Below are 15623 nucleotides of genomic sequence, written 5' to 3' on the forward strand. Positions count from 1 at the left end.
AGCAAAATTGTGTGTCTTGAAAGGAATTGCTCTATCAATTAACTGTCCAACGCTGAAAGAATCCAGAATTTGAGTCATACCAGTTAATGATGATAATTTTCCAGACTGTATTAAAAAAAAGTAGTAGTTTTCCTGTTTTTCTTTTATGTGTATATATATATATATATACACATACACATATATCTATGCATATATAGTTAAACATGAGGAAATAATGTTTCATCTGGTTCCTGTTGAGACATCAAGCTGGATAGAGCAGATAGTGTATCACTTTTCTCAAGTTATCTCACTTCTTAATAATGAAATGCTTTTAAAATATTTTTCCATTTATACATCACTGTAGCAAGGCATTTCACTTAGCTTTTTGTAGCACCGCACAATGTACTGTGAAGTGTTGAGAGAATAATCCTGAGTAATTATTAGACTAAGTGATAATTTCATTGGAGGCAGTTAAAGAGAACCAGATGAAGATGACTGTCAGATGTAACAAAAATTGTCACAGAGTAGTCAAAAAGAAGTATAGTTGGGATTTTGATAATTCATAATGAAAATGGAACTAAAAATACTGCAACAACATATACCTGACCTGTTTTAAATTTGACTAATTTATTTGAAATACCTAAAGCTGATGTGCTAAGCTAGGTGTATAAATTCAATATTCAGTGTGCATAGTTAATGTTTATGAAAAACAAAGACGATTGAATTTTGTGCAATGTATATATCTTAGTATGCTATAAAAAGAGGTGTGTTGCATAAGAATACTGAGATTGCTACTTGATATGACACTTCCAAGTACTTGTAAGTGTAGTGAGAACATTTTGCTATTAACAGGGCTATTTTCTTCAATTTGAAATAGAAAAGGCATGCCAGCATATTTGGGGTTAAATACAGTATAGCCAGAGTATGTAAATATGGGTTGAAAGGGACAAGTTAGGTTTTTCCCCGAATGCATCAAAAAGTAAGAAGTTTCTTTTCCTATTACAATCTATGGCATGTGATTCTGTATAGTATCATCCCATGTTATGTTTTTCCCCTCCTGTTTATTTTCTCTCTCTAGTTATTTTTACTAGAGAAAGCAAGCTTCCTTGGCTGGGAGTTACACACAGATGTGGAGAAAAAACATTTAATGTAACAAAAGGAAAGAAAAGCTGAAATGTGTTCGATAATGTTGGAAGGGGCCTTTAAAGGACACATTGGAAAACAGAGCTAGAAAATTGGCTTTCACTGTACACAAACAAGGTGGGTTCACAGCTGCAGCAAACTCTGACTGTGTTGTAAAGTTTTTCTGCTGCTTCTTAGATCTTGAGAATAGATTCCATTTACCACACTTGGCTGCACACAGAAGCAAAGGAAAGGGATTAGCTCAGTTTTGAAATGGAGAACAATGCTCTTCAGGTTGTTTACTCACAGGATCATCTTCACACAAGGAACTGATAAATTGGAAGATTAAATATGTAACTTGTTTTGAAATTATCTTTGAATGCCGTAGACATGACCAGGACTGAATACTTATGTCTCACTAAAGGGGAGGAAAATCACCATCCCAGCCTTATTATTGCTATGGTTTTCTAAGATTTATTAAATCTCAGAAAGACTCTCTTTCTGTGCAGGCACTGTGTATGCACACTGAAAATAATCCTGTCTTCAGGAGTTTATAATTAAAAATCCCAGCCTGGAGGGATTTATACATATGCATCTTTTTATGCATGTGAAGTTAGTGGCAACATTCTCATGAGATTGAATTCATGGTTGTGGGGATTCAGGGCCCAGGAATGAGGATCGGGCTGTATGGAATACCTCGTCTGCATAGAGTGCTGTTAGAAGCAATGACTTAGTTTTCATTGTAGGGAACAAAATAGAGGCCAAATGGTGTTTGCTACTTTTGACAGCCATCAACATCTTGCCAGTCTTGAAATCCCTATCCATGTACTTAGGCACCAGGATCTGACAAACTCATTTTCTTCTGAAAATACTGTCCAGAATTGTCAATATTTGCTACTTGTGTAGATGGTAATACAGAGAAAGAACTCAAACCAAAATGAAAAATCTGCTTTCCTCAGTTCTAGCAAAAGAGTACTAGGTTGGATTATAAAGATAGTATGTGTGGGGGGGAAAAGTGACAAAATATTTTGTTTCACGGTTAGTATTTATCATGAAATGACATGTCTTCTCTTAGAAACTGTATTCCATAGAAACTGTAAAGCCACCTGTAAAAAGGAAAAGGGAGCTTAGCTGTTTCAATTCACTAGCATCTATCAGAGTTACAATTCTTGCTGTATTTTTGTTCAGTTTTGATTGTTAGAGCAGCAAAGGTAAACTAGGTAATCTCTTTCACCTTCATGTTTTCAATAAGTGGATAGCTTAATTTTACTATTGCTTTAAAACCCCAGTAAATACAACTCCATCTTTTTCCTAAACACATGCACATGCAGTGGCACCCATTAATACTTTGCTGCATTAGTGAATTACCTCAAATCTAATCCATTTCAACAGCAGCATGTTTGATCTACATATTCATGCCTGTGTTTGCATGCCTGCTGCAGGGAGAAGCCTCACTGAACACCTGCAGCAGTGACCCTATCGTTGGCATCAGTGTTTTGTTTGTTAAACACTTCACCATTAGGCTATTCTCTTAAAGGCCAGCATTGTTTCTAGGTTAATTACTGTACCCGTGAGGCTTCATTCTTGCTTCACAAAGGTGTTTCCAAGAGGAGTTAAGACTTGTTTGTTACTCTCATTTTACAGGTGTCTTGGAAGATTGGACTGTGATGTACAATAGGCTCAGTGGCTGCCAACTGGACAGAGCCATGTTTCATAGAGCAGGTAGAGGACAGGGAGGGAAGGGAGCCAGCAGTCATCTTGTGCAGGTTTTCTCTTCATCACAGTGGCTCACAGTGTTTTCCACATCAAAAAAGCAGAGGTCTGATCTGGGTGACACCTTTTACCTGGTCAGCAGTAATGGAATGGGAGAATATAGTGGTCCAGGCAGGGAACTCTTGTTCTGCAGTGTATGTGTAACTGCAGTCTCCTTATCCAGACAATACTTTTCCCTTGTTTCTGCTTATTTAATGTACTGTTTGTTGTGGTTGGGTGCTTTGTACATTAAGGGGTTTGGTTTGTTTGTGCATATATTTTAGTGTTCTAACAGCTGAGATTGGCTGGGTTTGGGTACTGAGAGAGAAACCTGGCTGCTCGGGCTGGATCTTTCCAGTGCTGGCAGCGATGTGTTTTCGATAAAGGCACTTCCTGAAAGTCATGTCATTTGTCATCTGGATCCATCTGCATTGCAGGTACTGTATCTCCAGGTCACAGTGGGGTTTTTTTTTCCTTCACAATTTTCTCCTGTTCAGGTACTTCTCGTCAAACTACTTTAAATACAATTTTAGTATAGATCACCCAAAGGCTATTGTGTTTTACTGCTCCATCATTCATGTTTATTAAATTCACCTGTCTCTTTTGGGACATAGATTCCTTCTCTTATGTTTTGTTCAGAGTCTGTGTGTGTTGAGGGAGGGCGAGAAATAACCCAGCTTTTGCAGTAGGTGATGTTTTCATTACCTGCATTTTACTGCCATATGCTATCTTGTTCAGTTCTGTGTAATTGCAGAGAATGAATCTGTACAAATATTAGTTCAACTGATCTTTCCAGGGTAGTAGTGGCAGCCCTGTAGTTCAGTTATTTAAAACATGCAATGTGCTGTAGGGAATAGTTTTGTTTTTCATCTCACTAGATTTTTTCCTGGCTGCTTATCATCCTCACTGAAAGCTGTCAGCCCAGGCATTTCAGGTCCTAAACTGTAGTTTCTTTTTTTTCTGTGACTGCAGTTTTATTCTGATTTTACTCAAAGCTGGATCTCATTACTTCAAAGCCTATCTGAAATATCTGCAGAACTCCTGTTTTTCCCTTCAGCACTGAGAGTCTATTGGGTTATTTGCTCAGTGAATGGTCAGTGTTAGTTTTAATATATCCTGTAATACATCTGCGTCTAAAAATGTATTTTACCTGACTCCGATCCAGCTGCAGGACCTTGCTCTTGGCCTTGTTTAACTTCATGAGGTTCATACAGCCCCACCTCTCCAGCCTGTCAGAGTCCCTCAGGATGGCATCCCTTCCCTCAGCGTGTCACACACCATACAGCAGGTGGTGTTGGCAGATTTACTGAGGGTGTCCTTGAACCCACTGTCCATGTCAGCAACAGCTGCACTAGTCCCAGTACTGACCCTGGGAATGTCACTGCAGGCTGGTCTCTGCTTGGACACCAAACCATTGACCATGACTCTTTGACATTCACCATGAGTGTGACTATCAAGCCAACTCTTCATCCATGAGGGCTTTATCTGTTAAATCCATGCCACTGCAGTTTAGAGGCAAGGGTGTTGTGCAAGACTGTGTCAAATGCTTTGCAAAAGCTCAGAAGGATGATACCTGTGTCTCTTCCCTCATCCACCAGTGCTGCAGCCCTGTCACAGCAGGCCACCAGATATTTCAGGCATGATCTGTCCTTGCTGTTGCCATGTTTGCTGTCACCAACCATCTCCTCATTTTCCATGTGCCTGAGTTCCATAGGAACTTCCCTGGACTGCCACATCTCAAGTGTGATGGGTGGTGGTTTAGCTACTCTCAGGACTGAGGATGCATCTCATCAGGTGCCATGGATTCCTGCACCTCTAGCTGCCTGAGCTGGTCTCAAACCTGGCTTTCTCCTATGGAGAGCAGTTCTTCATTCCCCTGGTCCCTGCATTTCCCTTCTGCACTCAGGCTGTGTGCCTGGAGCACTTGCTGGTGAAGTCTGAGTCAAAGAAGTCTCTGAGTACCTCAGCCCTCTCCATGTCCCAGGTAACCAGGTCTCCCATTTCCTTCTGGGAGATGTTTTCCCTCATCTTCCTTTACTCAGCAGTGTACTTAAAGAAGCTTGTGTTGCTGTCCTTGACATCTCTGGCCAGATTTAATTCTATCAGGGCTTTAGCTTTCCCAACCTGATCTCTGGCAATTGTGTGGCCATGCTGAGGATTTGGCTGGAGTTAATCTTAACAATTATCTACATGGAATTAAGGAAAAAAATATGAATGTGTTCCTGTTGTTACATTTGCTCTCAGTTAATCTGCAGAACTGTTGCCAGACATAATGAGTGTCATAAATCTTAATGTACAAAGGACATTTAGATAAACCTTACTGGAGCAAATAGTACCAACAACCTTTCAGGAAGGTCTCATTAATTTGCTGATTTTTAAACTAGTTTGCCGTCCAGGATTTGAGAAGAAAATAATGTGTTTGGTTCTGTAATTATTTGTGTAACTGCAAATGCAGTCTGCTATCAGCCATCTGCCCTGCAGGCATTACTTTCAGTGCCATTTGGATCATCAGCACAGTGTATGATCCTCTGCATCTTCTGTTGTGTGGCTGGCTTGGTGCTGATACTTCTTTCACAAATCTGTTTCATGTTTCTGCCTTTTTTTCCTTATCCTTTTCCTTATTATTTTCAGTCTTTTTAGGGGTCTTCTGCACAGGCAGAAGAGGTGATGCCGTACTCCCGGACTGGCAATGCTTTTATTTATTATGTGAGAGTCACAGTGAAATACTTTATTCCTCTGAAGCTTTGCCTAAAGAAATGCAATTTCCATTTCTGCAGGAGTTCCTAGGGTCTGTACTTTCCTGGTCAGTTCAGTGGTGACTGAGAGGTGGCCTGTAAGGGTAGGTTGTTGCCCCCTCTACCCTCTGAACATGGCATGGGAGAAATCCAAGCACTGCTGCTGCTGATCTTTGCAGTAAAAGGGCAAAATAATATTCAATGTCCTTGGGTTGCTCCTCAATATCCAGACTTCTGCTGGTTTAGGTGACCCAGCAAAGCAGTCACTCATTTTACTGCACAGAGAGGGCTGCAGGTTTTACTGTAAATCAGATGACTGAGCAGCTGCTTTTGGGTCAGAAAGCCTTGATGATTCCTGGCATGGGGAGGGCCCTTTCAGCGTGCTTTATCTCATTTGTAAGTCTTTGATTAGCCTATGTGCCTGATACAATAATGTTCTCCCAAGTGGCTTCTGGTGTGCTCAGTTTGTGGGCCAGCAGACCTTGTTTTATGTGGGGACTTGCAGGTGTGGGGATTTGCAGGTGTTGGCATTTCTGCTGACTTCACTGCTTAGGAGTTGGTTGAATTTCCCTTGTTTGAAGACCCTAAATGTGTGCCATTCCCCCCAGAGCATGACTTCAGCCTGCAGGTCCCTAACCCCATTAATGGCATTTACAACAGCATTTCATCAGTGCTGCAGGAAAGCTCTGTCTTAAGGACTTAACAGTAACATTATTGAGAGCAGTTGGGCTTTATGGAACTGCAGAGACTTTACAGAGATTAAGAGAAGTGTAATTGGGTGAATATGACAGATGGTATCCAGTCAGCCAAGTGCTATCTCTTTACAGGAATTTTATTTCCTGTTTTTGGAGACTGTAATATTCAAATGGCACATTACACCCATTCTTGTTCTTTTGGGTCTGTTGTGCCTTAAGGATCCCATAACCTGTTTGTCTTGACACAGCAACATAGCAGCTTTCTGCATAGCAGAAGTGCATGGAAAAGATCTGAGTGATCTTGAAGATTAGTCTGGTATGGTGTATTTTTTTTCTTTCTATCTGGTTTGATAATCGATTGTTTTTTGAATTGAAGTTCACAATATGGCAGAAGAAATTCAAGATGAAAATACCCCTCTGATTTTCCATTTGCTTCTGGTTCAGTGTTCTAAACGGGAGGAACAATTTCTTATCTAATTCTTCATCTGTTATAATGTTAACTGTTTGTTTCAGGAATTTTCTCTGCCTATGTATATTCATTTTGCTTGTGCAAAGGTCCCTGATTTCACTCACAGTTTTTAGGTGCTGCTGTTAGTAATATATTATAAAGCAACAAAAAGAGGAAATACAAGGGTGACACTTCTCAAACAGTGTGTTAAAGTTTAGTGGTCATATGAGTCTGCTTGTTTGACCAGTTGCATGTTTTGGTGCTGGACTGTAAAGATGTGCTAGGTGAGATTTTGGACCTTTGTCCTGGTAAAAAAAGTTATTTTCATAGAAAATGTTCTTTGATGAAGCAGTGTCAGGAAGGAACAAAAGCATTGCCTTGTTCATCAGGCAGAAGCAATAGAGCTGCTTTACTGTGGCAGACTTTTTCTTTAAAAAAAAACCCCTTAAATAAAAGCAGTGACTACATGCATCTTGGACATTCTAATTAGAAACATTTCTTCTTAATTGTTTTTTCTTGCAATGGCTTCTTGAAATACAAGCAGTTTGCATTTTCAAAGAGCAAAGGCGAAGTACGTGCTGTAAAAATAGTTATTTAAGTCTTCTCAGATTTTACTTTAACTGAAATCACCTCATGTGGAATTACAGTAAAAATTTAACAAGATATTGACTTACAGAATCTTCTGCCTTCATCTCATCTCAGTAAAGTGTGGAACTTTCTGTAATCATGAAGTTCCATCCTTAAAACCTGATTGGTCTTGGGTTTCTCATGAAATTTTTTTTAAGGAACAGACATTATTAAAAACTTAGAATACTAAAATTCGTTCACATGTTTTCATCTTTGTTATGACATGCAGTACTTCAGTAAGCCTGGCTTACTATAAATTGAATTCAGTGTTGAAACTGTTTCTGCAAAATAGATTTTGTGTCTTAAAAGGGTGGTATGAAAAAATAATACTTTGACTAAAATGTGATTTTACTTTTAATGTTTTTCCCTTTAAAAAACAGGAGTTGAGATGTTTGACTCAAATGCCTTTATTGAAATTTTAAAATAATGCTATCTAAAATAATACTTAAATCTCTGTGGGCCTTGGTCCAAGCAACTGATAGGAATCTTTACAATAGGCTTGACTTCATAAACCCAGCGCTAGTAACTTCTAAATGGGTGGATTGTTCAGGTTCTGTATAGAAGGATGTTTTTTTCCTGAATCTGCTAGGAAATATGTCCAAGCTCTGAATTGTCAGCTGAATTTGGACTAGACTATTACTGCAGAGCTGAAAGGCTGTTTACAATATTTTGTATAGTGTAAAATTGCTTTTTTTTTAAGTGGGTCAGAGCCATAGCCAAGATGGCAGGCAGATGCATGATCCTTGATCTAACAGGAGCAAAAATTAATCTTACAGGATCTTCAGGATACTTCAGTGTGCTGAGCAGATTGCTAATATGTATGCATGCTCTTCAATAATTCAATTTTCATGAATTATAAAGTTATGTTTCTCTATTAAATCTGACTGAGTTTCATGCTGCTCCTGGGATTTTCTAGCATCACATCAAACATGTAGGCAGAATTGTTCTAACAGCCTCTCTCCCTCTCTCTGAGATTATTTCCTGCCATCTTTCAGTCACAGTTTTTCTGCTGTACTGGGCCTTTAGTTTCTGACCTTCTCAGTTATTTGAACCAGAGAGCAATGAAAAGACTGGGCAGGACGGGCTGGGTCCTCACCATGTGTACAACCCTTCCAGAGGGATGAGCAATTGATTCCTGCTCTTTTGAGGAAGGGCAAAGGCTGTGCTTCTGCTCACACACTTTTGTGTTTTCCAAAGAAATAAAAGGCAGAAATCCAGAGCTGGATTTCAGCTCTTGGACCCTGGAGCATCCAAGAGAATGCCAGTGCTGTGGTGAGATGATCTGCTAAATCTTTCTGCAAGGACTCACTGAAGTGTGAGAAAAAGGGTCAGTGGCACTTACACACTTCATCTCAGAGTCCTCTGCAGATGTTTTTCAAGGGAGCAAGAGCAAGGGCCTGATGGAATTGCTATGGAAACAGAGCTTATATTATTTATTTATTTACTTATTTATGCATGCATGTATTTAAACCCTGACTTCCCTTAATGGCATATCTTGGAAGGCACCCAGTTTCAGGAGACTTTGTTCTTTGGAAACTGGGGAATGTGAAATGTTGGCTGCTGGTCAGCAGCTCCAAGGTCCAGCAGTTCTGCAGAGAACTCTGACAAAGTGCAGTCTGAAAGTGGAGTGCTCTGTTGTTGTAGCAGAATATATAGGCTAAATTCAACCCCTTTTGTATTTGGAGTTGCATAAGTGTTATTAGACATGAAGAAAGGACAGAACTGCAGCTTTCCAGTGATACTGGAACTGAGCAACTCTTAAAATAGATAGAGTTGGTAGTAATAATGCCTTTTTTAACATTATCCTGTGAAGGATTCAGAAGACTGCTGGGGGCAAGGCGTTCTCATACCTGTCCAGCATCCTTGGTGTCAGTGAAGAAAGCTAGAATTCAGTTTTGTTTGTTAAATGTTAAATGCAAGGCTTGTCATTTATGCATGCCTAAAAAAGGTTGTGGAAAACTACTCAGAACTTTATTAAATATGAAGTGGATAAGGACAGAGCTGGAAGCTCCAGATGACATTGTCATCTGGTTTTCAAGGTATGCTGCTCTCAGTCTCAGCTTTGATTGCATATATTCAGAAGCTTTAAAAAAAAAAAAAAGGTCTTGCAGTAAGAAGGACAATGTGGAGAGGTGTTTTAGCATTGCAACATCCATAGTTGTTGGATGGAGTTTTATATTTTTTTGGCAGTCCTCTGGTGTATCTGATAGCTGCTTTGCATTCCTGGAATGCTGAATGCAAATCTGTTTGGTGTTATCTAAACTGCCATGTTTACCATGCTACAGCTGGGCATTAAGAGACATACAGGAGCTGTGCCTGAACCTGAATTTGCCTTGTTGTGGCTTCCCATGCAGGCACAGGACATTTTCCTGCCCCCATATTCCCTATAGTGTGTCATGGCAGGACATGGATGCTGGGATGGTGTATGCATTGCTGCCTCTGCAGTTCTTGGGGTCTCTGTTCGCATCATTGCATGATTTTGGCTTTTTCTCAGGCATTGTCTGAAATGAGGAGGATTTGTTCAGGCCATTGAGCCTGAGACTTTACACTTAGGCATCTTTTACTCAATTGTTTGGCTGAAAATCTCCATTAGGGTAGTTCTGCTTTCTGGCAGTGCAGCTAATACTGCTGCAGCCATAGTGAAAAACTCTTCTGCAAACCTGATATTGTATACCATGGAGGAATGTGTGTCTCCCTTTATGACTTCTGTAATTTACAAAATGAAGTATGCTTGGTGTAAAGCAGAACATTTTATGACTGTGAGGGGCTTTTTTCTTTAATCTTTTTTGTGGAGTATGGGCAATGCATTACTTCTACAGGAGATGGTAATTTCATACCTGAGGTACTTGAACAGCACAGTTTCAGTCTGTGGAACGTCCACCTTTTGTAGCATATAACCTAATAAAAATTGTAAAAGGCTGATTCCACCAGAAATGCTTAATTATAGGTCTTTGATAATGCTGGCATTGGAAAGGGGGCATTATGCATGCCTTTATTAGCTGTTCTAACTCTACTAGTGTTACTGTCTCCTAAAGACTGTGAATTAATACATGACATTCACATTTTTATGCAATTTCCATTGCAGTACTGTTGGTTTGTATGTAGGTCAGAATCCAGGTTTGTTTGTCCTGGATCTTTTTTTTTTTGCTCTTTTTGATTGTTAAGAGTGAGATAAGAGAAGGGGCTAATTTATAAAAGTGTATTGTAGGAGAAAATTAATTTTCCTTGTAAGAGGCTATTGTTTTTGTTCTATAACGCTATTTTCCCTGTAGATGACCTATTACTGTTTAAAAGATTCAATTATCTATGTTCAATGTTTAACTATAGTGTCCTTACAATAGAGACCTTTGTTCTCCAGAAAAATAAAGCCTAGTCAGTAGTTTGCTAAAGTGCTTTGCAAAAATAGCTTTTTGATTTCAATGCCAGTCTTTAATATCTAATTAATGAAAATGATTGAATGCACAGGAGCATTCAATACTCCCAACAAGCAACAATTAGCAGAGAGAAATATGGCACTGAGCAATGCTGTTCATCTTGCCTACCTCTAAATGTTGAAGTGTGTGGCACTAAGTGTGACTTCTCAGGAATAAATATCCAGGAATATTCAGGAATACATTATGGTTTTCAGTGTGCAAAAGATTAGGTGGTTAATTTTCCTACCATAATTTTGAATACTGCTGAGTTGCTAAGCAGTTCACTTACACTCCTCCCTTTTTTTCAATTTCAGTGCCCTATGCATTGATGTTTTGCATTACAAGAGAGTGGAAAAGAAACCAAGCTATAGACAGTGGATTTTGCATTTCTGTGTGAGCTGCCTAATTATATATTTTTATTGAAGTTTGTGAGCCAGAGTTTTGCAATTTTTTGTGGAATGCATTTATATCCTCTGAAGCCAAGTTTTTTCAGTTAAGGCAGAGTTATCCATACACTTTTTTGTATGGATAACTCCTGTGAGAGTTTCCTCTGCTGGGTGCTGTCTTGAGTGATAAATTTGTTCCAATTATGTTCTCTTTGTCTTTGCAGTGTTCTGGATGATGAGGGGAGCAGCCTGCGTCAGCAGAAGCTTGACAGACAGGTAAGATTTTGGAGGAGGACCTTGCTCCCTAAAGTCTGAATCCTGGAGTAATGAAAACACTGATAATTGATAGAAAATTGCAGCCTCTGATTGGGGGATGCAGAAGAGAGATCTTTGGAGGCTGAAGTTAACTCACAAGTCTAACTTCCATTAAAATTTGTCTTCTGCCTGTGGTTTGAGTGATTTCCACTGCCTTGGACTTGTTTTAAGCTGTTGTACAATGTATTTGTTACCTCACTGATGGAGCAGTCACACCAGCCAACAGAGGTTAAACACAAAGTTTTTATTCAGTGGATTTAGCTCTTGTGGCTGTAACCTAGTGGCACTGTGTGCTGTGTTGCCTGTTTTCTGACTGCATTCCTACATGACTTGTACAAGAGCGTCAGAACATGAAATCTGAGGGAATTGTGTCATCAAGTTTTAGTGGGAGTTAAGGTTTCTGATTTTACTTGGATTTCTGTGGTACCCTTCTCACAAAACATTGTCATTTTTATAGTTAAACCTTGTGAGTTTAATTTTATCCTTTTCTATAGCCACTATTTCATCAGCTTGCATGTCTAACAGCATCTCATTTTCAAATTCAAGTACTATTTATGCCATAATCCTGTGCTTAATTCTGATTATGGTGGAGTCATGTTGAGGTGTTAACACAACTTAGGGAGCTGAAAGAGTTCACTCTCCATTTTTGTTCCTCAGTTTTATTGCATCTCCTTCCTAGAAGCTAAAATATCAGTGTACAGAAGCAAGGAAAAGGTAAGGTAATAGATAAATAAAATTAACAGTTTAGTTCTCTGAGGTGGTGGAAGAGGGCTCAAATAAGGTCCCTATGGTGCCACTGGATGCCAAAGGTTTTGGTTTTCACCAGGTCTAGCTGAGAAATTTAAGTGTTTAATTAAAGTTCCTCTATTATAGCTGTTAAATTAGGCTTGTGTCCAGTATTATCACTCAATTCTAGTTTGCAATTACCTGCTTTTAATTTACAGAAACTGAAATTGGCATCTCTGCCTCGTGCCCTTGCTTACCCTCCCATTGCTTCACAGCCAGTATTCTCACACTGTTGTTTTCCCAAGGGTTATTTCCAAGCAAGCTCTGACAGCTGGTGGGCTGCTCAGAAAGATGTATTTTAATTATTTGCTGTTTTCAGCAGAAGGTGTTTCAGCAGTGGGCTGGTTGTGGTGGTTTTTTGGAAAGGTTTCCTGTAACCCCACGTCCCAATCTCCCGCCTGCCAAATGCCGCCGCTGTAGAGCCGGGGAAGGGGTAAAGCTGGCCATGGTTTTCCAGGGTAGGTTGCTGCTGTTTGCAGGGCAGTAACAGATGTTTTTCTCTGTCTTTTCTCCAGAGAGCACTGCTGGAACAGAAGCAGAAAAAGAAGCGCCAGGAGCCACTGATGGTTCAGTCCAACGTGGACAGCCGGGCAAGGACGCGCAGGACGAAACATTCGGAGGAGCAGGCCCCGCTGGTTGAATCCTATCTCAACAGCAACAGCAGCACCATATATCATGGTACAGAATGCCACCTCCTGCAGCTGTATTTGCTCAGAGTCCTTATGTGGTGCTCATTTTATGCTCAGGAGAACAAAAGCTCTTGTTTGGCATGTTTCAGTAAATCGCTTATATCCTTCACTTGTGTTTGGGGATAAAACCATCAGAATTTGCAATTGTAACCTAACAGGAGGGAGCAAGGTACCTAGCTGCCATTTCAGGCTGGGAAAGGGACAGCACGTCCCTTCTGCCATGGCTATTTAAGTGTATTCAGCCTTGGTTCCTAAGTAGAGCTGATGAGCTCCTCTCTGAATGTTCCTGTGCATGTAATTTTGCTTAAGCCTTACAGAGGTAATAATAAATTTGAAACCTATTAACTAAGTTCAGCTAGGACTGAATATAGTAATTTCAAAGATTCTGTGTTTCTCCGAAGTCTGTTAAAACAGGTAGAGAAGAACATTTCAAACTCGTACAATGTCTCCATTTTCTCATTAAATATTGTAGGATCCAGTAGGGATTGAGTCACTTCAGGTGTCACACCCAAGGGGAAAAGAATTATAATGCCATTTATTTTCAAAGTCCTTAACAGTCAGAAATAAATCTAAGGAAACCAGAAATTATTTAGTTCTGTCGCCACATTGTCCATGCTTTTTGGCCCTCTAAAATGGTATGGTACTTTTCCTCAGGATTTCCTAAGGGGTAGCTTGGTTAATCCTTGTCCAAAATTTGACTCTTGTAGATATCATTCCAGGTTGGTAACACCTCCCAGATCTACAGAGAGCAGTAATTTTCCAGTTTTCTTGTTTTGCAGATCATTAAGTTGAATGTAATTCATAAGGGATTCATAAGCTTCAATAGCAAAAGGCTTTATTCCCTGACTATTGATGAGTTTGTGGGACAGGACCTGAATCAGTATCTACTGATATTGATTGGGAATGCTGGCAGATTTCTGGCTGGCAATGGTGTTAGGTGGGAGAGTACTTTGGTTTTGGGGTTTACACATTAAATCTTAAGATGTCTTTGTGAATCTAACTCTGTTTAAAAAAACAAACACAACCAGTATCCTACTCTTATGCGAACAAAAACTTAACCGGGCATTCAGTTCAAATTTCTGTCAGTTTTACTCACGTGCTGGACTTTTTGTCTCCCTGTTGTTTTGTTTTCACTTGGTGGTTTTGTTTTCCATAAGAGCAACGTGGGTATTTAGTATACAATAACAAATTCTACTCTGAGAAGTGCAGGTTTCAGAGTCTTTCCTCCTGGTTAGCAATTGGTGGAATTTTTTAGCTCATTACAGCTACAGAATTTACTGTTACAATCTGGAAATTACATTGTTTAAATGTTGAGATTTTGGTAATAATGGGCCTTTTAAATCTTTTTTCTATAAGCAAATAGGATACCATAAGTGGTTTCAGATGGAGAATTATTTTTTCAACTTAGTATTATTTTAATTATTTTTTTCTAGTAAATATTACATAGTAATATTTCTCTTTGCTGCCTGTTTCTCAGGGTCTGGGATGTAATTTTTAAAGATTAAACTGAATTGCTTTCCAATCTAAATCAAAATATTTGATTTAGCACAAACATTTAGTATGTTTATTTTTTAATCAGACAAAATAGAAATTTTCTTTTTCCTCTTACACTCAAGAATTTATCAAAGGTACAAAGCTATTCTGAGAAATAATATAGCAGAGAGATAGTGCTGTTTACTAAACCCCTTATATTGCCAGTTGATCAAGGTTTTAATTTTCACAAAGCTGAGAAAAGGACGTTGTCATCACATAATTGGTAACAAATTTCATATATGTACTAACTGAGCTAAATTGTACACCAATTTGCACCAGAGTGGATTTCCTCAGTATATGAGTGAGATTAACTGTGCTCTTAAGGTAAAAGTGACCCTTCCTGTCATATTATACCACACCATTCACTCGAATACTTAGATTTTTTTCTCCCTAAATGAGTTTGTTCTAAATTTGTCTCTCAAACCCTTTTAATATTTCACAAGGTTTCAGAGAAGCAAAGAAATACAATGTTTCTCATATTCAACATGACATTTGTTAATCCCTTGGGACAGCTCTCCTTGCAATAAACCATGCAGTTTGCCAGAGCCAGCTTAAAAGAATTTAATTACCTAGAAGGGTGTTTTATGGCCTTGTAAAATCCTTTGTTAGGCACGTTGCTTTTGAAAATATTACAAGAACTCTCAAAGTGGCCTTTTTTGGTGTGGCCTTCTCTGGGAATGTGCTTAATGTCTTCAGTTCCCCAGTTTGCAGGGAATATTTTGGGGTTTGATGACCATTTTTAACTGTGGCATTGAGCTTCAGGGCTGGCAGGATTTTTTTTCCCCTTCAATGAAAACATTTGTATGTGGCAGTGTCGGATGCATGAGACAGCTGGGCTGTTTCTAAAGAACTATTCTGCTCTTTTCCGTTCATTTGTGGCTGTTATGGGCATGCTGATTCCAAATTGAAAATGGCTCTTTGATGGGACTTGATGCTCTACTGAATGAACTACACTGCTTGGATGAGCATGTTTGTGAAATCAATTCCTGTGCTAGCAAATGCTACAGAAAGAACACTTCTTTCCACCTATCATCCTGCTCCACTCTCTCTTTTAGCTTGCACTGGTTCTGTAGCACAAAAGTACTTGTTGATTTCAACAAATAATTGGGTGCCTGTGTGGAGATATCTCTATGGTACTTTGAG

General features: G+C 39.2%; 1 protein-coding gene across 9 annotated transcripts in view; it reads left to right on the forward strand.

Moving 5' to 3' along the window:
* TUB (TUB bipartite transcription factor) overlaps window positions 1–15623 on the forward strand; it is a 137092-nt gene that overhangs the window by 85023 nt on the left and 36446 nt on the right. For all 9 annotated transcript variants that reach the window (XM_005486627.4, XM_005486631.4, XM_005486628.4 and 6 more), the window contains exons 2-3: window positions 11382–11433; window positions 12774–12936. In XM_005486627.4, the coding sequence (XP_005486684.1) occupies window positions 11382–11433; window positions 12774–12936 (215 nt within the window). The remainder of the gene's footprint in view (window positions 1–11381; window positions 11434–12773; window positions 12937–15623) is intronic.

Source organism: Zonotrichia albicollis, chromosome 6 (genome assembly GCF_047830755.1).
Source record: "Zonotrichia albicollis isolate bZonAlb1 chromosome 6, bZonAlb1.hap1, whole genome shotgun sequence".
Classification (NCBI taxonomy): Eukaryota; Metazoa; Chordata; class Aves; order Passeriformes; family Passerellidae; genus Zonotrichia; species Zonotrichia albicollis.